This window comes from Perca flavescens, chromosome 13 (assembly GCF_004354835.1).
Source record: "Perca flavescens isolate YP-PL-M2 chromosome 13, PFLA_1.0, whole genome shotgun sequence".
NCBI classification, from domain to species: Eukaryota; Metazoa; Chordata; class Actinopteri; order Perciformes; family Percidae; genus Perca; species Perca flavescens.
Genome location: NC_041343.1, coordinates 26,107,456 through 26,132,596, shown reverse-complemented (window position 1 = coordinate 26,132,596; position 25,141 = coordinate 26,107,456). Strand labels below are relative to the sequence as shown.

At 39.9% G+C, this 25,141-nt stretch overlaps 1 protein-coding gene across 1 annotated transcript in view; it reads right to left on the bottom strand.

Annotated features, from left to right (window-relative positions):
- LOC114567204 (F-BAR and double SH3 domains protein 2) overlaps nt 1-25,141 on the bottom strand; it is a 28,202-nt gene that overhangs the window by 1,187 nt on the left and 1,874 nt on the right. Inside the window, exons 2-19 of the mRNA XM_028596181.1 lie at nt 23,268-23,365; nt 20,675-20,720; nt 16,430-16,506; nt 15,011-15,155; nt 14,424-14,557; nt 12,766-12,820; nt 12,539-12,667; nt 12,328-12,450; nt 10,299-10,394; nt 5,163-5,279; nt 3,696-3,794; nt 3,113-3,265; nt 2,848-2,982; nt 2,556-2,639; nt 2,232-2,415; nt 1,902-2,125; nt 692-902; nt 526-590 (exon numbers count right to left, since the gene is read on the bottom strand). Coding sequence (XP_028451982.1) covers nt 526-590; nt 692-902; nt 1,902-2,125; nt 2,232-2,415; nt 2,556-2,639; nt 2,848-2,982; nt 3,113-3,265; nt 3,696-3,794; nt 5,163-5,279; nt 10,299-10,394; nt 12,328-12,450; nt 12,539-12,667; nt 12,766-12,820; nt 14,424-14,557; nt 15,011-15,155; nt 16,430-16,506; nt 20,675-20,720; nt 23,268-23,365 — 2,175 coding nt within the window. The remainder of the gene's footprint in view (nt 1-525; nt 591-691; nt 903-1,901; nt 2,126-2,231; nt 2,416-2,555; nt 2,640-2,847; nt 2,983-3,112; nt 3,266-3,695; nt 3,795-5,162; nt 5,280-10,298; nt 10,395-12,327; nt 12,451-12,538; nt 12,668-12,765; nt 12,821-14,423; nt 14,558-15,010; nt 15,156-16,429; nt 16,507-20,674; nt 20,721-23,267; nt 23,366-25,141) is intronic.

The following is a 25,141-nucleotide window of genomic DNA, read 5'->3' as shown; positions in this document are numbered from 1 at the left end:
AAATTAACATGAACGCCCCCTCAAGTAGGAACGTTAACATGGCGAGATAGGGCATGCCTTGGCAATGCCCTACTAGTTATCATTATTTTATTTTATTTTATTTTATTTATATATATATATATATATATATATATATATATATATATATATATATATATATATATATATATATACACACACACATACACACACACACACACACATATTTTGCGGCCACAAGGTGGAGTATAACCTTAATTTGCCGATACGCAACCCTACAAGTACGTATACATAAATGACTTGAGGATATCACTAGCAGTCAAAAACATACAACAAATTGCAGATGTAAGACCAATACCAAGTTTAAGTTTTATGCTGGCTAAAATCGAATAATCATTTATTTTTTTTAAACTAAAAATGCTAAATCTTTGATGGTTCCAGATTCTCAAATATGGTAATTTCCAGGTTCTCTCGGTTTTACATGACTGTAAACTTTGGCGTTTGGACTGTTGGTCGGACCAAACAATTAATTGTGTGTTGACTCACAGGTCGAATGGTGCTGGAGCTGCTCTCTGGGTATTTGGGAGGTTGAGGGGAGCCTTGGGTTGGACCTGAAGACAGCAGTGGACACAGGTTAGTTACCTTTCATTTCACTACCACTTAGACATCAAACTCACTTATTTAATAATACAGACAAACTGGTAAATCTTACTCTGAAAGGGGCTTTTGTGGGGCGCTGGTGGTGGCCTGTGATGTCCGTTGTGATAGGACGGTGGTCGGCCAATGGGAGAAGCTGTTGCACTGCAGGGACTTGACAAAGGTGAGGACATGGTGGGCGTCTGAAGGGGGCTGCTGTGGAGAGGCCCCTGCTGGAAGGGACTACGAGGGGAATGGTCACACTGGGCCAAAGGGGAGGGGGACGCCTTGAAAACAGCAAGCAAAAATGTACAGGGACAATGTGTGATAGTAAAAAAATTTAGCAAACACTGGCCTTGCTTGGCTAACCAGGGCTGGGATTTATTAAGCCTCACAGAGACAAAAAATCTCCTAAAGAGTATTTTATCAACTTTCTTATCTTCCATCTCTGCTGATATGTAGGAGAGCTCCAGAGGCACAAACACATGCACCTTCCATCAATGATAATGAGCTTATTAAAAGAAAAGAAAGAAATTACAATTTTTGTGATTTGTAATTTTTTTTTTGGGTCACAACGATGTCAGCAGTAATAAATCAAACCTTGATATCGTTTACAGAACCTTAGATAATATGCAGCTTAATTCATTTCCACAAGCTGCATTCATGCAAATAGGTCAACTGTAGGTCAATTACTAGGTTAATTAACAAATTTTTTTTAAACAATGGTTACAATATTTGAGAGATAGGCTCATATTGTTAAGGTGCATTTCTCAATACTGGCCCTTACAGAAACAAGGACACATAAGTTAGTCAAGCTACCTACTATTTTCAACTGTATGTACATTTACTGTTTAGGCCAACCAAGTAGCTTTTCAATGGCTCATTGGTAAATATAATTGAGATTTAAGCTATTATAGTTTCCATTAATATTTCTAACTGCAACTGTTTTTATTATTATTATTATTATTATTATTATTATTATTATTATTATAATAGAGTGTCATAAAACAGTGGTGTTTGACACAGTCACTGTCTTAGCTTCTCACTGATTATCTTTTTTTGATCTGATGCAGTTGATTGATCAGCTCACACGAGGAGGGTGTCAATACTTCAAATACATTGAAGTTATAGTAATAAGTATAGTATAAGTATAGTAATCGTGTATTAAACAAAATGCAAAGAGCCACATCTCTAATCTTTAAATTTAGCCAAGAGATATTCGCCATATTCGTCAGTCACATACCTCAGTTTTTTTCAAATTTTTAAGTATTTCAGCATTAACATACCTGTGCACTGACATCTCTTTGTCCATCTCCATTCTCGCTGGCGCCGGCGAGATCCTCCACCAGAACTGCAGGGAAGACGCCGACGACGCCGTTAAACTCTCCCTCCCAGAAACCGTCATCCTCGTGGGTCTCTCTGCTCAGGATGCGGATGATGGCACCTTCTGGAAACGACAGCTCGTCATCCGTTTGTCCTGCGTAGTCGTACAGGGCCTTCGCAAAAGACACTGCAACAGAGGAGGACAGGTTGAGAAATCCCTGACTGAACTATAGCAGGACACAGACAAAAATATTGGCTGGATGAGCATCGATACAGCAAAAGGTATCCCTCACCACTGGAGTCTCCGTTGATTGAGCCAGTTGGTAGTTCGGTTTCAGGTTCAGTGGAGTTACTGGAGGAATGGGATCGGGCATCCAGTGCCGCAAGAGCCTGCAGCATGCTCAGCAGACTGTTGGAGGAAGGAAGCTGCAGGTATTTCTCTGGGACGTAGCCAACCTGTCCGCTCCGATTTCTGGCCTGGAAATACAGAAAATATGAAGTCTTGGTGGGAAATCCATAACAAACATAAAACACAAAACAAATGAGTTACGCTGAAATCTGTAGCTACAAATTGAACAATGTAACTCAAATGTGTGAATAATATACATGTAGAGTACCTTGACCCAGTCCTCCATGTCTCCATCATCAATGACCTCCAAGATTTCCTGCTCCTCAATGGTCAGTTCATCTGGCTGTGACGCCTGGAAACACGGAAATGCTTTTTGTTTGCACAAAGGTGACATTCGTCTCCTGAATTATATGCAACCGAACACATAAAATGAAGGAACAACTATGTAAATTGACAGTTTATACAAACATTATTCACAAGTATGTGCTGTGATGACAACAGCAGGTCCGCAGAAGGCAAAAGATGCACACAAAAAGCAGCAGTTTGTATTCTGCTGGTACCTTGTAGGAGTAGAGTACTTTGCAGGTGAGGGGATAGTTTTTCAAGGTGCTGGAGGGGCTGGAGCTGCTGTCGTCTAACACTTCACCACTGTCCTCCATCTCCTCCTCATCCTCTCGCTCCAAATCTGCTGTCCCCTGCATGAATATGACAGACATTACACTAAATAATCTGCACTCTTATGGCTACAACAAAGGTCAGTAAACTTGACGACTACGGAGACAATTGAATATGAAAAATACTATGTTAAAACGATGTGGGTCTTACAGAGAGTGAAGGATCATGGGTATTGAGATTGTTCCAGCGCTCGTTCTCCAGCTCCTCCATCACCTGGTTCATGGCACTCTTCAGCCACGTTTCAACAGCAACACCTGCCTGCCTCAACAAATCCAGACGGGCCTCTGCTTTCACTTTCACTGTCTGACAAAATAAAAATAAATAAATGAACAAACTGGGAAAATGATTGGGAAACCGATCAGAAGATCAGTGGTCTAAAATACTGAAGTAGGGCCTGGCTTATATAATTCAAGACAGCAAATTCTCACACTTTGAAAACGGACTAAAAAGATTAATCAATTAACGAAATAGTTGCTGAATAATTTTCGTCAATTGGGTTAGGGTTATGAATACAAAAATGACAGCAGAATTAGACCCTAATGAGTGTCATTTCATCTTTTTAACCAGTAGGGGGAGTAGTGGGGCCACTTTTCAGTAACACACACCCCCACCCCCCCCCCACACACACACACACACACACACACACACACACACACACACACACACACACACACACACACACACACACACACACACACACACACACACACACACACACACACACACACACAACCTCTGCTCTCCGAAGACTCCGCCTGGCCACCTCCATCTTGGTCTCCAGCTCACTGTTGTTTTGCTCTGATGATTCCTGCGTCCCATAATCCTCCAGGGCCTAAAAACAAATCAAAGAGACATTTCAACAACTAACATAATTACAACAATCATCCAAAATATATAAGAAACATAGGAATGAAACTACCAAAACTATAAAGTCATTAATTTAAGACATTGGACTGAGCTTCATCGTAAAGAAAGATTTATTTCCTGTTTAATGGAAACACTTTGATCCTGGTTTCTTGGAAATAACATCACTGATGAGGTTGGCAATCATTTATCTTCACCGATTGACTTTCACAATGACATCAGGAAACGGGTATAATGTGAGGTGATGATGATGCATTCCATCTTGCGTTGTATTGCTTCATCATATTTTCCTTCACACATGGTGGATGGATTATGATACTGACCCACAATTAAGCTTTACAGTAAAGGCCAAATTCCAGTTAAGTGGAATAAGATATCTGTTGGGCATTAACATAACTTTGATGTAATCTTGTGACACATCACATCAACAGTAAGGCTGTCACACGTCACTGTACTTTGTATATTTAGGTTGGCTGGTCCTCTCTAACTTCCCTCATGGCAAATAAACATCCTAAAAAGCAGATTCAAAATCATAGAAAAAAAGACACCTGCTATAACTCCAGAACTTGTCTAAAAATCATCACGTTTTAGTTTCCTTCAGTATCAAGCAATCCAGTGATAGTTGTCGGTAAACATATGGGTACCTTGCAGCTTATTCGGCTTCCTTTAATTAGAGCAGAGTAACGTTTAAAAAGGTAACGATACCAGTACCAATACCAGTACCCTTAAAAGGGATAAGGATACCAATAGAGTACTTCATTTGATACATCTTTTTCATTCATCATTTCTATACCAGTCATAGAATAGAAGCATTCAGTTGCATACAATGCCACTACCACTCCTCCCCATCCAAATGATTTTGAAAGTGTAACAAAAACTCAAGGCTGCCAATGTTTTGAGATATTTGAGTAGTTGGCTTCTTCATGTTACTATAACATGAATTACCTGACCATCACTGTTCTGTGAAAGCTCATGTTTTTCTGTTCACAAAGGATAATAAATCTGAAAATAATTTTCTCTGCTCTTGCGTTGCAGAGCTTTTTCGAGCATGTAAAACACTGGCTTATATTACAATGGTCAAAATCTCAACCATCCTCGTCATTTGGATGTGGTTTTCTTAACAGTACAATCCTCCCTGTAAAATGGAGTAACAGCAAATGTCCCCGAAGTCCTAGGGTCCAAATTTTACTAAATGTGATAAACAGCGTAGAAAGGGGAGCCTTTGTGAATAAAGGTGCACGCTTGATTAAGTGACCACGGCGTGTAGAGAATAAGGTGACAGTATCTCCTTCCTGCTTTAAACACCATCTCTTCATCAGTTTGATCTTGTTCTCACCCTCTGAGTATGGATGATGCTCTTGTATTCTCGGGCCACGCGGCTCGCCCATTTCCTCGCCTCTTTATCCAGACTGTGCTCCTCTGACGTTCCACTCTCCTTCTGCAGCTGCATAACCTACAAATACACACACACACACACACACACAGAGAGAGAGAGAGAGAGAGAGAGAGAGAGAGAGAGAGAGAGAGAGAGAGAGAGAGAGAGAGAATATTTAACCAAGCTAACAGAGATACTGTACAGTATATCAAAATGCTGATATATGATGGCTGGTATTAACCTATTATTGGAAATCAGTTACTAAAGCTGTTGTGAACAACTACTAATACATAGCTTTCAAGGGAGACATTTGTTGTTGTTTTTTTTAAATACAACAAAGAAAAAAAGTCAATGAGGTTTCTCTGCACAAAGAGGTTGTTTGTCTAAATAATACAGCCCTTCCTGCAAATTACCTTACCAGGAAACACAATTAATTCTTTATAAAAATGAATGTTTCCTAAAAAATAACCTTGCTTAATGCAATGACCCACCAGAACACCGTGAAGAGGACCTTGTGGTTTCCCAAATTTCAGTAAGAGAACTACCAGTGTAAGTTATGTTTACCACTCCTGTTATGTCAATGTGGCAACTTCCTCTTTACATATTACATGGCCTAGTTTAAAAAAAAAAAAAAAAAAAAAAAAAGGGCTCTGTAGGAAAGACATACATAGGAGTGGAGGTGGAATAGAGCATTTGTCCTAGGGTCACCACTGTTCATTCAGGTCAATTCTTCAGGCTGCATTTAGGACGTACATCATCATCAAGGAAACTTGTTCATCTTACATTTATGTATGAACCCAAAATCCAAACCCAACTAGCTCTCAATTACAAAAGAGGGAAGGAGAAAAATCTGTTTACACTGAGAAACACTGAAGAGCCAACAGCTTCACTCAGTCAACGAGTGCATTTGGTATGTAAAATAACCCCCCCAAAACAGATGTTTACTGTTGATGCTCATCTGTAAATGTTCTGTAATAACACTTTACTGTGGCTGCAATCTGTATATCTATACATTTCCAGCTGCTATTTTAATGTCACTTCCCACCATCTTCCTCAGAAAACATCAACAAGGGATATCGCCAAAAGCTTTTTTTAAGGGGGATAACCTAAAGATGGATTTCTATTTCAGCGTTAAGGGGTTACATTGTATGATAAGCACGATACAGCTCATTACTCATTAACCTATGATATTCCTATAGCGCTGAGGTGGTGTTATCAACAGGTGAAATCTAACAAGTATCTTGCGTCAAGCACAAATCTGCTAGCTCATGTTTTATTTGTTCTGGAAGCAACCACTTATCTCATATGGGATGGGTGTGATACGATGACTGACAACTTGGGGAACATTCGCGCTTTACACTAAATACATGATGACGTAATTTTTGGCTTGTGCACCCTCACACCAGGGACACTATGGCAAGCATAAACCTAGCTTAGTAAAGAGAAGCGCTGTTGTGGCAATTTTCAAAAACAACCAAGATGGCTGCAGCTGATGCAGAACTTTCTGTTGAAATACTACTTTCAAATTCTGCTGGCAAAAACAGCAACACTTGTCCACAGATGTTTGATGCTACACATTGATGCTTAAGGTGGGATAGTCTCCTATGAAGGTGGACAGAGATAGCATTTCGTTTTAGTGTTTCTGATTGGACTTTTATTTTTTAAAGAATGAAACAAATCCCTAAAATGTGAGTTGTCAAGTTTACACATGACAACTTTACACATGACAACACCACTGTGTGTATGGAGGGAAAAAGCCTGGGTGGGGAGGGTCAGTGCACTCTGATGAGGCCCACTCACAATGCCTCCTTTTCACAGATGGGCCGTTCACAGGGCCCGGCCTGCCTCCTGCCCCTCCCTCCAGTTCAGCTCTATTCCTTACCGGATCCCTCTGTCTGGTGCAAGTGGTATAGGGAGAGGGAGGGAGCGAGGGAAGGCTCTCCACCACTAATGTTTTCTTTAGGAACAGGCTGCTGCTTGTTTGACTTCCAATGAAAACAACGCCAGCATTTGCAGTTTGAACAAATTGCCCACTGTTGTCCAGTGGAGCAGAAGACCAGTGCAAAGGAGGATTGGACTAGTATGACTAGGAAAGAAGTGAGTGCGCGACATGGACTGCAATTCATTACATTCATCTGCAGCAGCCTCCAATAAACCTCTAGCAGCTTTGCACACCAGGGTCGTCCTAAAAACAGATTTTTGGACTGGAGTTGACATTTATGCTGATATTTTAGGTTTTATTGAGGGCAAAAAATGCTATAAATGACCAGTATGGGTGGAAAACGGAGACGCTTTGGACTTCATAAACAGGTGTGCAAAGGCACAGTGTAGAACAGATTGCATTTGAATTAGTGCCCGTGACTCGGGTGAGATTTGCTGCTGGGTCGCTGTGCTGGGAAAGACTGGTGAGCCTATATGAGTTAGTCTATATCCTTCCATATTTGACAATAAACAAAGTTTTTGTAAGTACTAAAAGTCAGTTAAAGGCTCAGTCCCAAATGAAAAGTAGAAGATATCTGTTGGGCAAGTTCCTCTACACAGGAAGAGATCTTAAATGATGAATAACTTCCAGTTGCTTGCTTCCATGCTACTGTGGCTTTTGTTTGACAAAATCCAGGATGATTTCATTGTTCTAATATAACATGTATTTTGTTTTATAATATTTGTTTGTGTGTGTCTTGTGTTGGACCACAGGAAGAATATTCTTCACTACCATGATGACTAATGGGGATCCTTAATAAACAAACAATACAGCAGCTTTTTGGCATTTTTCTGTTGTTTGCTAGCAGACGGAATTGACAAGGAGGCATCTTCACACGCTCTGTCTCTATAGAGTCAGCCGGATTCATCCTCCAGGGATGATAAATATCTGCACCAAATGTTTCACTTAAACTTAATAAAAAATGTTGACCTACTGGTGGCACTCGAGGAAAAGTCAGGGGATCACCAAAGACAGTAGACTTCTTCCACCAGGAATGTCGGTTTTAAGTTTCATGGCGATCCATCTGATAATTGCTGAGATATTTCTGACTCTGGACCGAAGTTGCGGAACAACCGACATGTGACAATGGTCCTGAGCTGAATCCAAACCAGGTATTGAAGCCATCTGCTAAAACGACTTGACCCACTCAGCCATCAGGATGTTCCATGAACTACTTGTTCCACTTGAAGTGGTTTTGGAACATAGCTTAAACAAATTAAACTGTCATCCATTGTGCTTCTGACCGATTGCACCACTGACCCGACTCATCCACATTGTTTTAACTATAGTGGGGGTTGGGACCCTCCAAAAGGGTTGCACAATAAACTGACTGTGAAGTGATCAATGTGAATGGAGAGAATTAAAAACCTAATTCTTCTACACAAAACGAAATATTTTTCTATCTGACTTTGTCTATCAATTAATAATTGCTTGTAACATACTAGACAGTTTCAGCACTTAAATCCTATAAAATGTATTTAAACCAAACTATCTGAGGGAAAATCACTTTGACTGAGCTGCTCATGACTTATAGAAATATAAGTATATACATAGAGAAATATTAAACTGATGATAAGTAGTCACACATAGACAGTTGCTTCTTTTTAAGAGGACATAAGCCGGAAGGTTTGTGTGGTAGAATTTCCAGCTTAAACACAACATGCTGCTAAATTGAGACTAGTAGTACCCTAGGTCACATTAAAGTCACAGGCTAAAGCCCAATATGTTTAATTCAGAAACCCTTCATCACAACCTGCGTAGGCCAGACCATTTGACAATTTTGGGTCTTCTGAGTTGAGGGAGACTGAGCAGCTGTATGATAACAAAAGATTTGGGCCTGTGTATCTCCCAGGGTCACCGGAATTGGACAACGCCCCCCCCCACACACACACACACACACACACACACACACACACACACACACACACACACACACACACACACACGGAAGACACAGGTGAATAAACGCACACACCTAAGGATAGGCTCTACTGCAGTTTGGCCAGGCGGAGACATTTTTTGTCAAACGAGATTCATTACATGCTTCTGTGTAAGTCATCAAAATTTCCTGAACCTTCTTCACAAATCCAGTCAAGCGGAGTCAATCTGCTTCTGAGAACAATTAGGACCCCTGTTAGACATTATAATGGACTAGAGGCTCAGCAGTAAAGGTGGTGGTGGTGTTCATTTGACCACAACTCAAATGTAAAACTGACTTAAGATGAATAGCTGATATTAGGGCTGCGCAATTAATTGAAATATTATCAAAATCGCAATATGGAGTAGTGCAATATCCAAATCACAAGGGGGCGCAATATTTGTTAAAGGCAAAATATGTGTCAAACCATTCTGAATGTATTGTGGTGCTGCAGAGACGTCCCGGCCTACAAATTGTAGTCTACAGACTAAAGATCTTCGTTTGGTACAGATCCAAGCAAAATAATTTCATTTTAATATTTTTCAATGAAAATGAGAATAATACAAAAATTATCATTCCCTCCAATATCGTGAATCATATCAGTCAAAATAATCACAATTAGATATTTTCCTCATATCGTGCAGCCCTAGCTGATATTATTGAGTTAACATGTACTCTAATCCTGCTGGTTGTATTTATTTACCCCAGGCTGCCATAGTGTAAGATAACGATGGCAGCTGGCTTGTAACATATTAATATTATTTCGGTGAAATGGATGTTTCGTTACTTTGTTCAGTGTGACTCAGTATCATAGTAAAACACAGCTGCTGTCCTCCATGACAGAGTAAACAACAGAATGAATTTGTGCTATATTTTACAAAAAAAAAAAGATTACCCCATTTAGTTTTGACATTTTACTGCATTTGTGCAGTCAAGAGGTGTTAGAGGTTATATCTCTGACATATAAACAGTCTATCTTTAATAAGTGTGTTATGTCTTACATACAACATACAGCACAGAAAATGTATGAAAAAGCACTTTTGCACACTGAGCAAACTAAAAAGTTATCGACTTCAAATAAATCTACTTCCATAATGTTATTCCATAACTTCCATAGTTATAATGAAGTATGGGGACCAAAGAAAAGGAGCACATCTGCCACTACAGTAATAATAAAAAATAAATAATCAGGATTTACCGTATCTGAGTCGCTGGGCTGGTACAAGAAGTCCGGGGCTTGCTGGAACATGAGGTTCTTCTGTACAAACTGCTGCTGGTGAAACTCCTGGAGAACCTACATATGTGTGTGTGTTGTAAGGGATAAGATCAAATATATGTTTAGGTTTTTCCAGAAATGTTATGTTTAATGTAACTTTATCCGTAAAATTTCAGTTCACTAGATTCATCAGCCTCCAGAAGTAGAGCATGCATTTAGTTTTCCCAGATTTGAATACGCAGCACAGTGAAACAGATCTTGACACCATGTTTAGACCCCAAAACACAACATAATAAAGTGTCAAACATATTCTATAGCACTTCATCTAGTCAAATCTAAATGTCACATTACACAAAGCACACATAAGTTGTTTCAGGGAAGTTGTGTTGATACGGAAGTATACGCACTGAAATGTGAGCTCCGTTTAAAACCACAGTACCGCTGCTTCCCTCTCTAATGATTTGTTCATATTCTGGCCTGAGCAGAAACAAAATGCCACTCTGGCTCCAGAGAGGCAAAATGAACCTGAACAAACCAAACTAAAAGAGGCCAAAGACAGCTCAAGAGCATGTAACCGAGCAGCGCCAAGGTAACTCAAACCTTCCAATTATTTAGCAGGTGGTGAAGCAGTGGAGTTCAGCTCTTCCAAAGACACTGAAGGATACAGACGTGTAAAGGCCCTGACACACCAACCCGATAATCAGCCGTCGGACAGTCTAGCGAGGTCAGTGACTTGAGTCTGTTCCATGTGTTCCGTGCCGTCGTCAGTCAGAGGGGCCATCGGCCTTCATTTTGGCCGACCTGACTTGCTGGGTCGGAGGGCGGGCAGTCGGCCTCAATGACCAATCCGATTGGTGGAGTGCTAACCCGGAAATGACGAGCGGGATGAGTGACGGACGACTCTCAAAATCTGACGAAAATCTTTTAAACTGACCTATGTCGATCTGAAATGAAGACAGATTCAGAGACTGCATGGCCTATTTCTCGCTTAATATGTTTTCAGAAACACGTTTCGGTGAACTATTTTCGTAAAATACGAGATTGTATTTCGAACAAGCCGCCATTATGTTCAGCTGGAGAAGCCAGACCCACGTGACGCGTTTGTCATTTCTGGTTTTCATCTTTTGGGCGACAATACAGATTAGCACCGCCTGCTGTTATGGAGACGTATTACGTCTCGCGCACGCGCAGAACGTAGGCTCAAGTCGGCGTCGCTTGGGTGTGTTCCGAGGCACTTTTTGGACCTCGGGGAGCCGACTGATCAGTTTGACTGCCTTTTCTGACGACGGTCGGCAGTCGGGTTGGTGTGTCAGGGCCTTTAGAGAGGTCTTAAACCCACTATAAAGGGTCTGTTTCAGGGATGATCTTGGTATAATCTTATAGATCGGCATTAGCTAAAATAAACCAGATCAAAAGCAGATCCTTTCTTTACTGAACTCTACAGTGTTTTTTCCAACTCTGCCTACTAGTGTTGCAGTTGCTCTTCTTTATGACAGCCAGATCTACAGTGTGAGCATTTCATGACTAAAAACACACATTTGCTAAACTCCAACAAACAAATCTGTTACTGAATGTTCTATCTTACCTATCTGTTTATTATTAGCAAAGAGAAGTGTATAAAAAAACTTTCAGTTAGCAGCTTACCATTTTAAGCCGGCACTGAACGTCACTTTTGCTGGTTAAAATCAGCTGTCAATAATTATGATAATGTTAATTCTGCATGTAACTTGATGACAGGGCAAAATTTAACTTGGCTGTTGTCTTTGCTCAGAAAAAAAACTCCCCACTGTAACACCTCTGAGCAATCATGAGTATTTCTTTAGTTTCAACAACTAAAACAAAGTGATACATTTTCTTTCTAGCTTATAGCCTCACGTCAATTTTAGGAGTCTCCCAGTTAAACTTTCTGCACTATGCAGCTGTGTCATTAAGGTAACGGCAGATACCCAATATTAAAAGGACTTGGATGCTAAAATATAGTGCTGGTTGTCCACTCGGTTTGAAGACTTACCCCATTGGAGCTGTTTAAAAGCTGGTTGAAGGTGTTGTGGACAGCCTGGTAAGTTTCCAGCTCAGTCTGACACAGCGAGACCAGGTAATCTTTTACCTGCTCATAGATTTTTCCATCTAAGACCTGCAGACAAATACACACTTTCAAGTTAACAGTAAATGTCTATCTCCCACCACTGACCCACCCATCCATTCAGAGTGCACATCCTTACCTTGATGCAGTCCATGAGGTCTATGTCATAGTAGCGCTGCTGGTGAGCGTTAGCGGCTGCTAGCATTAGAAGGTAGTCGTTTCTGGCATGCGTGGCTTTGGAGTTGCACTCACTCCTCTTGGCTTTCAGCTGGAAGGTAAAAAAGTTCATGACCACTGACACCAAAAGGTCACAAAATGTAGAGCAGGTTTTTTTTTTTTTTTGGGGGGAATGTAAAGATCTTTTACCTTTACACTCGCCCTTTGAAGACTGGATCTGGACTGGAAGAGACTTAGCTTGGACCTGAACAGAAGAAAAGAAATTTTTTGACTTCATAACTATAGAAGTATTGTAATGTTTTTTTTATAGTGGTGGTTTTGCATATTAGCAGCATATGGCTCATTTTTTTCACATGTTTATTTTTGTATGTAATCACATCAGAAAAGTATGGACACATTCTAGAACAAGAGACTGTTTCGAGTCAATTTGCCACCGAACAGCTGATATTGTCAAGTTAACATGTACTGTAATCCTACTGGTTGTATTTATCAACAACCAGAGGGCCAGCAAGCTAGAAGTTCACACGCTTAAAACACCATTATGGTAGGTTGAAAAGACAGCAAGTTCTTAAATGTCATTTAAAATGAGAAATCTGGATTGCAGAAATCTGATGTCCCCTGCTAGATTTCTCCTGGAGAACACAAGTCTTGGTAGTGTATTCGGGTTACCATGTTTCTAATCATCTTTTTGCATGTATGCATGTGCGTGAATAAGACTTAAAAAAACAGGGAGATATATAAATACATGGAGCAATGCATTCTCATATTTAAAATATCTCCATCTAAAGTCTGACTGAGACAGAACCAATAAAGTAGCCTCTAGAATTCTGAGTGAGTCTGTTTCTAACACTGAATATTTGTAAAATTCAGAAACGTTCACGCTGTGTGGAAAAGCTCAGTCCTTCTGCTCTGAAACATATACAAACAAAATAAAGACAAATTATAAAAAAAGAGGAAGTTTCTATCACTACAGTTAAATTAAGCAATCTATGCTTCCAAAATAAGGTAAAATTCTGATTACTGACCTGCTGCATGCATACGCAGATTTACAGTAACCAGGTTACTACAGTGCATATCAACGTGTTAACTGCGTGATGTAGTTTGTCTGGGGTAACCTGGTTTCTTAGTGTAAAAACTACAGCTTGCAACACATGTAGGATGTGAAGATTGTGCAGTTATTTAGCAAAAAAATAAATAAAAATAGTTGCATGCATGTAAAAAAAAAACATTTGTGTACGTCACCACAGAGATTAAAATATCCAACTCTACTTCTCTAGTCACTCTACAGACATTTAGAAGAATGTGTGTGTGCGCGTGCGTGTGTGTGAGTGTGGGTGTGCGTGTGTGTATATACACACATCAGGGCAGAAGAAAGTAGTTTGTAGTATCAGAAGGAGTGCCAACCAAACTGCTAAGCCTTTCAGACAGCAAAAATTCACCGAGCTCTGCCTCAGTTCTGTAATAAACTCTCCTGATGGGCAGAAAAATGTCTGCAATGTGCTGAGTCAAAGTGCCAGCTGTTCACGTTGTGCCAAGACAAAGTGTTGAGAAGAGACTTCTCCCTCAATATTAGTTGTTTGTTGAGCTGAAACAAACAACTATTTTCATTATCAATTAGCTCTAGTTGTTTGTATAATGTATTTGCTCTTAGGTACTTTCAGTGACTGTTTTAAAGACCAATAACAGGCAGAAAGAATCAGCGTCAATTGATTGGTGCTATTTTTGGTATTATTTCTACATACATTATCTTCACAGCAGTGACATTTCCCACTTAATTCCTTTGCTTGTAAACCAGTAAATAACATCACTATAATCTACCAAAGACAGTAGAGTAATTTGGTTCATACTTGGCGTCCAGCTCTGCCTTCTCTCTGACAGCCTGTGCCATCGTCTCAGCCTCCTGGTACTTCTTCCTGCTCTTGGTCAGCTCCTTCACCGATCCCTGCAGCTCAGCTTGAACCACCGTCAGCTGTTCAATACACTGAGGATGAATGGTTGGGAGACACACAAAGAAAAAAACTTTATATTTATATAAAGTAAATTTACCTTTATATTATTATTTCGGCAATATATTGCCTGAACAATATGCAAATTACTGTGCGAGTAATGTCATAATGGAATGTATACAGAAACTATAATGGCATTTCTTTAAAAAAAAAAAAAAAAAAAAAAAAAAAAAAAGGTAAATCTGAACAAGAGCAGCATTGTACGCTGCAGGCAGAGCAACAATACCAGTAGAAAGGGTTACATTTCAGCACGAGTCGAGGCGGACTCAGACATGATGATCAGGAAACAGACTTTAGTCATTAACGATAAGAACTGCTGCGACTTCTGCCCTCATTTGTCAGATTATTTATTGCACTGTTAATCAGTATTACACTGGTTGTTTACGTGAAGTTTGATTATTCTGATAAGGACAAAGAACATGTATAACCTTCCTCAGCTGCTGTTCCTTTTGCAGTCTGCCCATCTTGGCTGGATCAGCGACTTGGACTTTGTAGTTATCACAGGCACTGATTCTGGACTGGGTGACCTGGACCGTACCCTCCAAATAGGCCCTCCATACACAATACATGTTCCTTAAACCAAAAATACAGATGGGTTACTTCACACCCTCAAGAATCTTTTTATTTTTTTTTATTTTTGCTGTAATTTATTGTAACCAAATGATAATATTTTTGGAGTTGGGCTGCACAATTAATCGAAATAAGATCACAATCTCCATTCAGGCTGTGTTTATATTAGCAGGGAGGTCCACTGCATCAAAACAATGCTTCTAATTTCTTTCAAGTGTGCATTACTTGTGACAAACTGTGCACATAAAGAGGGGGGCAGCACATCACTGTAAATAAATCTTACATGTAGGAATGCTACTGACCATTATTTACATCTGCCAATTATTTTCTCGATTAATCCATTATTCATTGTGTCTAAATATAGTGAATCATGTTTTCATTTCCTACAGCCCAAGGTGACGTCTTCAGATGTCTTGTTTTGTTCAAACCAAGGGTCCAAAACCAAATGATTTTCAGTTTAATATAATGTATATCAAAGAAACACCATAAAATCTTCACACTTTCATTTAAGAAACAGAAAATATTTTGTAAAAAAAAAAAAGACTAAAACAACAATTATAAAAAATAGTTGCATTGAGAGAATAGATGCAACTTATCGATAAAGCAACACATTGTTGCCGCTCTACCAATGTGTGTGAGAGACAGCTGAGTAAAATGCGGTGAAAGAAGAAGCTTCTTAGGAAAAATAAAAATGTGTCAGACGCAAAAAACCCAGTGATGGTGAAGATGATGTATGGTCAAGCTGAACTCTGGAATCAAACGTGATCATTAATCGTTTTGAACATTACTTCATCATGAACAGTCTGAGCCCACAGACTGAGGATCCTTAAGGTGCATGCAGGTCTGAAGCAGGCTCTTACATTCTGGAGTTTGAAGGTGGAAAAATGGTTTGCATATAAATATATAAATGGATCAAACATTGTGAACACAGTCTATGTCAATAACTGGACAAGGCCTCAATGTTTTCAGAACAGGCAACATCTGGCTACATGTGAGCGGTGTGTTAGTTACCATAATGCTGTTTATACTGTCTGCATGAAGACAATATGGACTGCAATACAACATTTTCTATCCCTAAGAATTGTGGAAGAAAATCGTGATCTCAATTCTGGATGGATTCTTTTTTTTTTTTTAACCACAATTTAATTAGAACTATAGAGCACAATAAGCATTTGATTTGACAGAGATGCTCTGTACTGTATGTACAAGAAAAGATTACATTTCAAAGAGGACACGCCTGATCAAAATCATGTACCTACAGTGGAAAAAGTTGTTACCTGTGGTCTGTTTGTTCTTCTGTCAGACTGTCCGGCCATTCCCTCTTTAGATACTGATTTGCCAACTTCTGGAGGGCCTGGAAAAGAAGAAACAAAAGCAAGGGATGACCTTTCACATTTGACACCAACACACATTTCCTGCATCTCATCTTCACATAGGACATGCTCTGAAGAGTGTGTGTCGTGTCCACCCCTGATCTTGTTCTATATACCACCAAGCAGCCAGAGAATGCAGAAGTATGAAGAGACCTATTCCCTCCAAACATAAAAAGTCAGTAAAATATAACAACTTTATCCATGCTCATTAAAAAGTACTTTCAGATTTCAATGTGATTCAACACTGCATGGACTCCTTCAACTGTTAGCCAGGAGTTTTGAGGTTGCTGATTTCTAGGCTGATGTGGGCTCAATTTTTGGAAGATAATTTTAATTTATTACCACCACAGTCACCCCTGGAGATATATTAGGTTCCTCCACCTCGGCCAACAGTGAGGTTTACCTTTGAAGAACCAAAATAGTAGGACAGAGTAAACACACACACACACACACACACACACACACACACACACACACACACACACACACACACACACACACACACACACACACACACACACACACACACACACACACACACACACACACACACACACACACACACACACACACACACACACACACACACACACACACACACACACACACACACACACACACACGTTTTGGTGATCTTGGTGACAAAGCTTCAAAAGCCGCTACAAACCCGGCCATTGTGGGATCCAGATAGACACTGAGCTAGCCTAGCAGACATGCCTGAATAGTGTGATGGGAACAAGGGAAGAGGAGGAGGAGAAGGAGGAGGGGATGTGAGGACGAGGCAGAGGAAGAGCCGCACAGAGGAGGACATTTTATCACAACTGTGTGGTTTGAATAGCAATTGGCTAATGGCTTAAGCAGCTTGCAGGTGTAAGAGACCCAGAATAGGGGTGTAAAGAGAAGAGATTTTTAAAAAAAACAAAAAAACCAAAGGGGACGAAGTGTTTCTGAGACCCTCTGACCCACTTTGATTCAACCATTGGCAGCGGGTGTCCAATTGATCACATAACTAGCCGGCAGCACAACCCAGACACACAGAACATCTTTCAAACTGAGACACACAATAAAGACATTTTCTTCATTTTAGTGCTGGAAGTAACCACTTAATCCAATTAACCAAATCATTGTTTTGTTTAAAATGTAAGAAAATGCCCATAAAAGTGTCCCAGAGCTCAAGGTGACATCTTCAGATTGCTTGTTTTGTTCAATAAACAGTGTTAAAACCAAACATATTCAATTTATAATGATATAAAAACATTTTCTGTTGAACTACCTTTGACCTGCATTTACCACAGTCTAAGGGGTTTTAGATTTGATGAAATTAGTCTGATGAAACTATAGTTAAATACACTATAAACAGTACACTAAAATAAATAATACAAATACATCCAGCTTTGATAATCACTAAGCATGGGAAGGCAGAACTGTGTTGCATTGCTCAGTTCTGACGAAATCTTTCAAAGCAAATGGTATAACTTGGGCATGCATATCCAATAAAACACACATGTAAAGGTTTACAAAAACTCGCCTGCAGGCTGATCTTGACCGGCTGGATAGAAACATGTCTCAGTTTGACTATTCTTTTTGACATTCTTACTGCATTTATATAACATTTAAATACAAGTAAATAAAATAATCTCAACATAGTTAAATACTCATTGTGTAATGCATGTTTTCCTGCCCCTAAAAATGTTACAGCACAGCATAGGCCTGCAGCTGATAACTACATTGATGTATTGTCTGCCAGACACATGCTCACAGTTTCCAATGGACTATTTAGCCAATCAGGAATTAGTCCGGGAGGAAGTGTGCCACCAAAAAAATGAGCCCGAAGCTCTTGTTGCTGCTCCGGTTCAACTGATGGTAATAGTTACACATATATTATTCTGTTGGATCAATGGAATAATTGTTTTTACGGTACATTTTTGAGGTTCTCTTCTAGTCTTCTAGTTCTCTCTCCTACAGAAACAATATCAATCTTTTACGTAAGGTGACATGATAACATGGCCTCATCCTAGCCAAGCAATATAAATAATGAACAAGGTATCAGTGATTTTTAACCGCAGGAGTCAGACACATTGTTTCCCCTTTTAGCTTCTCTTGAATGGAGAACAAGTGCTTTGCAATCTACGTACATTTTAGACTTTGACTATCGTAATCAATTTAAGGTGTATCTTAACCACGGCGTTAACTCACACATAACATTTTAGTGAGCCTTTCTGCACTTCCAGAACCAGCGACTTTTATGCTCACACTGTACGGATCAATTGAGCGGCAACGACATGGAGCTCACACTGAACGTTAGCACAGAGCCGCTGGTCGATAGTTCCGATAAAGTTTATTCAAACAAGATGATTGTGTCCCCAACAATGTTGAAAAAAGAGAGAAAGGCAACATTACCTTGTGCAGTTCTATTATTGCTATTGCTCTATTATAAACCGACATTAAGAAGAAAAAAGAAAAAAAAAAAGACTAATTTGAAGCCACAGATGGCTGGAAAATGCAGAAAATATGTCTGTCTGTTCTGCAGTGACGTTCAGTTTCAGCCAAGACGACAATTTTAGCAACATGTAAAATGCTACTACTTCTGATGTAAAAACAAGCTCAGTGCAGTTTATGACAGACCTTTGGACAGCAGCCATGAAGAAAATCGGACTGCAAAACTGCAAGACAAAATCTCTGACATGCTAGAAATTGAACCGATCATCTGAAAGCCTTATTGTTGATCGTTAATGCAGTTAATCAGCCGCTGTGACCTCAAACTGATTGTCAGACAGCACCCGAATTTGGCAAATTCTAAAATTAGACCAATTCAGGGCTAAAATTGGGCTTGATCTGTATAGTGTAAAGGGAGCAGTTGATTTGATAAATACAACACTGCTTTTTCTGTTTTTGTGGAGCGAGCGATGAGCGATTTGAGTGAAGCAGGGGGAAAATCTTTTTTTATTTTTTTTACTTTATTTATTCAGGGAAGGTTCACTGAGAGGAAGCCTCTCTTTTGCAGGAACGTACTGATCACATTCACATAGTTGCACATTCATACCTGGAATCTGCCCAGTACAACCACAGTCTGATCTGCTGGCCACTGAGCAGCTCCGCTGGAGCCGTTTGGGTTAGGGCCTTGCTCAAGGGCACCTCAGTGATGGGGAGGGACAAGCGCTGTTCTTTCACTTTCCCCACCCAGATTTATCCCATTCCGAACCGATGACCTCCTGGTCACAAGCTCACTTCTCTAACCTTTAGGCCTAGCCTGGTTGACACCAGACCCTTCTCAGCTGTAACTGCAGAGCAAATCTCATAGTTGCCGGAAGTTCGTCAGGGTTTACCCAGGCTACTTTAGGCCATCACTGCCCACACAAATCTGAGTTGAGGGCGGAGCGACATTAAGCAAAGCGGCCTGGAGCGGAGGGAAGGAACAGCTCCGTAAGCAAGGAGCGTAAAGTCTCACCGCTCCACTCTGCTCACATGCTCTGGTATCAGATAATTCAAATGAAAATCGATTTTCTAAACCCAGCCCAAGTGCTTGATGTCTCTGGCCTTTTTCAAAGTCATGAAATAAACTAGACTTGAATCCGTCTGATCACATTAGCTCCGTGTTAGCTTTATGAAACCTGGATCAGTCCGTTTGGCTCATTTAAGACAGGACTTTCACAATGAGCTCTGCTTTTCAAAGCCACCTTTATGAACCGAGGGGAGTTCCCCCATCTTTACCAGATTCACATGGGCAAACAGACATGTAAGTTGTAAGATGGCTGGTTGGATAACTACAGACATGCCCCCTTCTCTTCACAGTGGTGGTGGAGATTCCTCACAGGGCTGCAAAACCCTGAACAGAGCCAAGGAGGCAATAAGGGATTTTTCAGATTGTGTCTACAGGAAGCTGCGGGCAAAAACAACACAGTGAAGAGGAACCAAGCCAGTGGATCACTACTGGAGGTTGTTTATCTCTTTCTGTTGTGGTGTTTTTTTTCTGTGGCTGGTTACCATTCATGAGCTATCTAGCCACAAGAGAACAGAGAGCTTTCTGGAGGACAGTCTCGTAAAAACTAACTGTAATTTTAGCAACACAAATGACAAGGCAGGGCAGCGGTGATGTTAACGAGCATCAATAGCACCGTGAGAGACAACAAAAAGTTAAGATTTACTCACCTGGGCGTAGTCCCTCTCTAAAGCTGCCCTCTTTTGGCTGAAAGTCCTAAAGAGTAGAAAACAAGTGAAGGTGAGTACTGAATTGCAATGACGCATAAGACAATAACCAATATTTCTAATTAAAACCGTTAAATACAGTCACATACTGTATATAGTACAGGTCAAATATTTTTCCAGTAGTTCACATACTGTCATCAATCAAGGACTTAAGGGAAAGGTTAGTTTCTCCATAAAACTTATTTAATTGATCATTTCAGTCAATTCATCCTTGACTGAGGTGGGTTTTTCCTGCAGCCATTTCTGTGTGTTGGCTTTCCACTTCTCTGTACCAAATCCATGAAGTGCTTATAAAAGCCAGAGGCTTTAAACTCTGAACCATAAACCGCCAATTTTTGTCACCTATAAACCTTTTGCAGGTCAACCATATTATAATGGCTACTTAAATTGTATTGGTTTGTTTCATCTATGTAATAATTATTGCATAGAGTAGGTAACGATCCAGTATAGACTGGGCTAGTATATCAAAGTGAATTAATTCCCAATCTTGCCACGTAGCCAAACAATCTGAGAACGAAATGTTTTGACAGCAAAGAAAGAACTGAACTTTATATTATATTATATTATATTATATATAAATATAAATAATCAAGATAAGATAAGTGAACAGCTCACAATAAGCAGATTGAATTAACAGTAGTTAAGCTTCTAACTAGCTGTGGCTGGTCAGTTTGTCTCCAGACCACAAACAAAGAGCCTCCATTTGAAGCAGCACCAGAGTTCCATTAACAGCTTTCACGCCTGCCCAAACAGGAAAACGAACAACAATTTGTTTTAAAAGAACCACACAGGTTAGGTGGTGAAAGCACCCTTCGTGTTAAGAGTTTGCATGATAACAATGGAACAATCATATTACCATGGGTATTTATTACAGTTAGCTCTCTTTCACCTCAAGCCAGTGCCTAAAACCAAACTTCCACATTTCTATCTGTCAGCAAAGAAAGTCCAACTGTCTGTCTACACGGATTGTTTTGATTTTTCCTGCTGCAGAATCACCATTAAGTCATTAAGCGTGTCGAGACTCAACTGCGATGCTCGTCCCCGACTCTAAACAATCTGACTTACTTTCTGGGAGCTTCCCCTTAATTCCTTCAGCCTGCTCCCTTCCTCTTTTCCCTGCATTTCCAAGGCTCCCTCTCTTCCACTCCCCCCACGCTCACTTCCTGTCATTTTCCCCAAACAGAGCTTTTGTTGACAAGCAGATGCAATTTCCAGTTTGCTGAATCATTTCTCGTCAGAGATTAGGGAGTGACCCCTGTGAATTCTTTACCAGTCCAGTTTTACATTGTTTCTGTACAGACTAATATTACTGAGCCTCCCACAGCGAACAATCCAGAGCAGTCAGAACATCTGGCAGCTTTCTATGACCTTAACTTCCAGCTGTTTGGAGGTTCAGAGCTCTGCCACCAACCACAGACAGGAAGTGGGGAGCCAGTAGGCTGTCAACTCAACCCAACACTAAGGCGGAAAACAACCACAACCTTTGGCTTTTCAACCTTTAAAATGCCTACGCATCTGAGCACAGTGCTAAAGATGTCCTTGTGTCTCGAAGACCAGTGTTTACTTGGCCCGATCCACAAATCTTTAACACTATTACACTTTAATCTTTGGAATGCAAGTTGCTATTTCTAATAAAAAACCCTGTCAAACAATCCCCAAACCATCTCAGGAAACTAGAAAAAAGACCAAGACTACATATTTACTTACACTTTAACAAAACGTGTTGTACTGCATCATATTGTAGGAGGATAATACTAACTGTGTGGCTTTTAATTGGACATGTGGATAAACAGGTTAAACCCTTTAATTAACTGTAATAGGATGTTTCAACATACAGGCCGAAATTACCGTCGGCTTAAATATAAGTAATAATGAACGTATGAAAAAGGATTATATTCAAGGACTACATTTACATATCCACAACGGCAGATGTTTTTTGAATGGAGAGAGTACCAGTGTAACACTGGCTCTGGCAGAGAGTGATGCATTATGGGATGTTTGCAGCCTTGATGTTGCTAGGCTAGTGAGTTTCTTCAAGTCATGTTAGTCGGCACTAAAAGTGTTTAGTTCGCTCACATTGACCCACTGGAGCTCCTGAAAAAGCATTTCTCGTACTTTCTGTTCTGCTTTAACAACAACCTCAATCACATCTTGCTGTCGTTTTCGCCACATCACCTTGGGCCGTGTGCCAAAAAGGTGTTAAAAAAAGAAAGGTGAAGAAATAGGTGTCAAATAACTATAGATAAATAAATAGCTACTATTTGTGTTTTTAAGTTACAACAGCCAAAATGAAAATAAGCTCACGTTCTTCTCTGGTATTTGACGTCTCGTTGACGTTGACTCTATCGTCATCTACTGGCCTGACATGTTTGTTTGAGCGTTTGAAAAACGTTTTGCGTTCTCGCACAGGTAAAATGATCTGGTCTCAAAAATATTTGTATACGCGTAGACAGGGCCTTATAGTCAGGGTCATCTTATTATCATGTAAATATAAAAAGGTACTCTGCAGTCCACCGTAAGACCTCGGACTGCTCACCTCAGGTCTTCCAGGAGGTCACACTCTGTCTGGTGTTTGATGTGTAATCGGCTCATCTGCTCTGCGTGAGTGTGTTTCAGCTCCTGTGTGACCCGGACCTGCAGGGGGGGAGAAGAAGTTTGTGAGGGTGGATCTCGTGAGTTATAACTCTTTTCTTCAGCTCGGACAAAAACAAACAAAGAGGAGTTCTCCACTTTGTGTTTGACAAAATATTTCCCATATGTACATCAACGACTCAAGAGGCCGGTGTCGATTCAGCTTAACTGGTGTTAGTGAAAATGAGCTCATTACCACGCAGTAGCTCTGGACAGCTGAGAGTTGGTCTCTCTGGGTTTCTAATTGGCCGTTAGATCAATTATGAAGTGCAGTGGCCTGGTCTCATTACTGATAACTGGGAGTTTTTCCGTCCTTATTTTCAATTATGAGCCAGGTTAAAGTTCAATAATTGCAATTAAAATGAAGATATAAACATTAATCAAACAATTTGAGGATTTAATTAATTCCTTTGTCATATATAATAGTAAACTCAATATCTTTGAGTTTTGGACTTTTGGTTATATAAAACAAGCAATTTAACCTGTCACCTTTGACTCTTGAATTTTTTATAACCAAAACAATGGTTGATTGAGAGAATTACGGGCAAATGAATTGATAATGGCTTTGTTATAATTGCTCATCTAGCCTAAAGGCTGGTGTTATGCTATATTATTCTCATTCAACAAATGTGTTACTCCATGCCTCGATACTTCCCGACTCTGTCAGCGGAACTCAGCCGCAAGCCCATTTGCTCCTATTGAAGACACAAATCTGTAAAAAACTGTGATAAACATATAGTTTAATTTGCTCAACCAGCTAGGCACTGCAGTTTTTATCAAACATTACTAAAACTGGAGGAAATAGTGCATTTTTTGGGAACTATTTTCAGCCACAAATTGATACACACTTGGTGCTCTAGTGAGTATTTGGGGCAGCAGGCCGGTGTATGTGGGATTGAGTCAAAATAGACTACAGTGTGTTTGTTCATGGCAATGAAGGAATGTGTCATTCAGTGCAATGGTGTGGTCTAGGAGTCTTTTTTTACTTTTCAGTCAAAGGGAAACATGTTCATTGCATTGAGAATTAAACAATTAAATCAGTTATTAATCAGAACTATTACATTAATTAGTAGTGTTGAGCTGCTGCTTGTGTGATAGTAAATCTAACATTTTTAGGTTTTGGACTGTTGGTTGGATCAAACAAGCAATTTGATGACATCTGCTTTTTGATGAATAATAGACCAAACTAACTAACTAATCGATTCATTAAGAAAACAATCATCAGTTTTAATAAATAATCTTTAGTTGCAGTCATAATTAAGTGACTGAGTACACTTTTCAGTGAATACCAAGAATACAGGGAACAATAGCCTCATTGCTGTCTGTTTTAAGTCTGCTTCACAACAAATCCAATGGATCTCTGTGGTGCTGCAGAGCCAATAACACAAGGCAGAACCAGGCAGCTGACTGTTCTTACTGGACAACCAGTGCTGCAGTACATTATTACTCTCCCCAGACACCCAATGACAACTGAAATTGAACCATTCCCAGTGTAAAATATGAAAGCGCTGAAGTTGTTAATTAATGAATTAGGCTAGTTGGTTGAAAGAAAAATAACTGACAACTATTTTGCTGATCAGTGAATCAAGTCATCAAGCTATTTTTTAAAGCCAAAATGGCAAATATTCCCTTGTTTCGACTCAATTGAGAGGATTTGGTGCATTTTTCGGTGGACATCTTCGAGTTTTGAACAAAACAAGCAATCTAAAAACGTCATCTTTTATCTTTAATTCATTGAAAAAAATAATAGCAGAATAATGGATTCATGGAAAATAATTG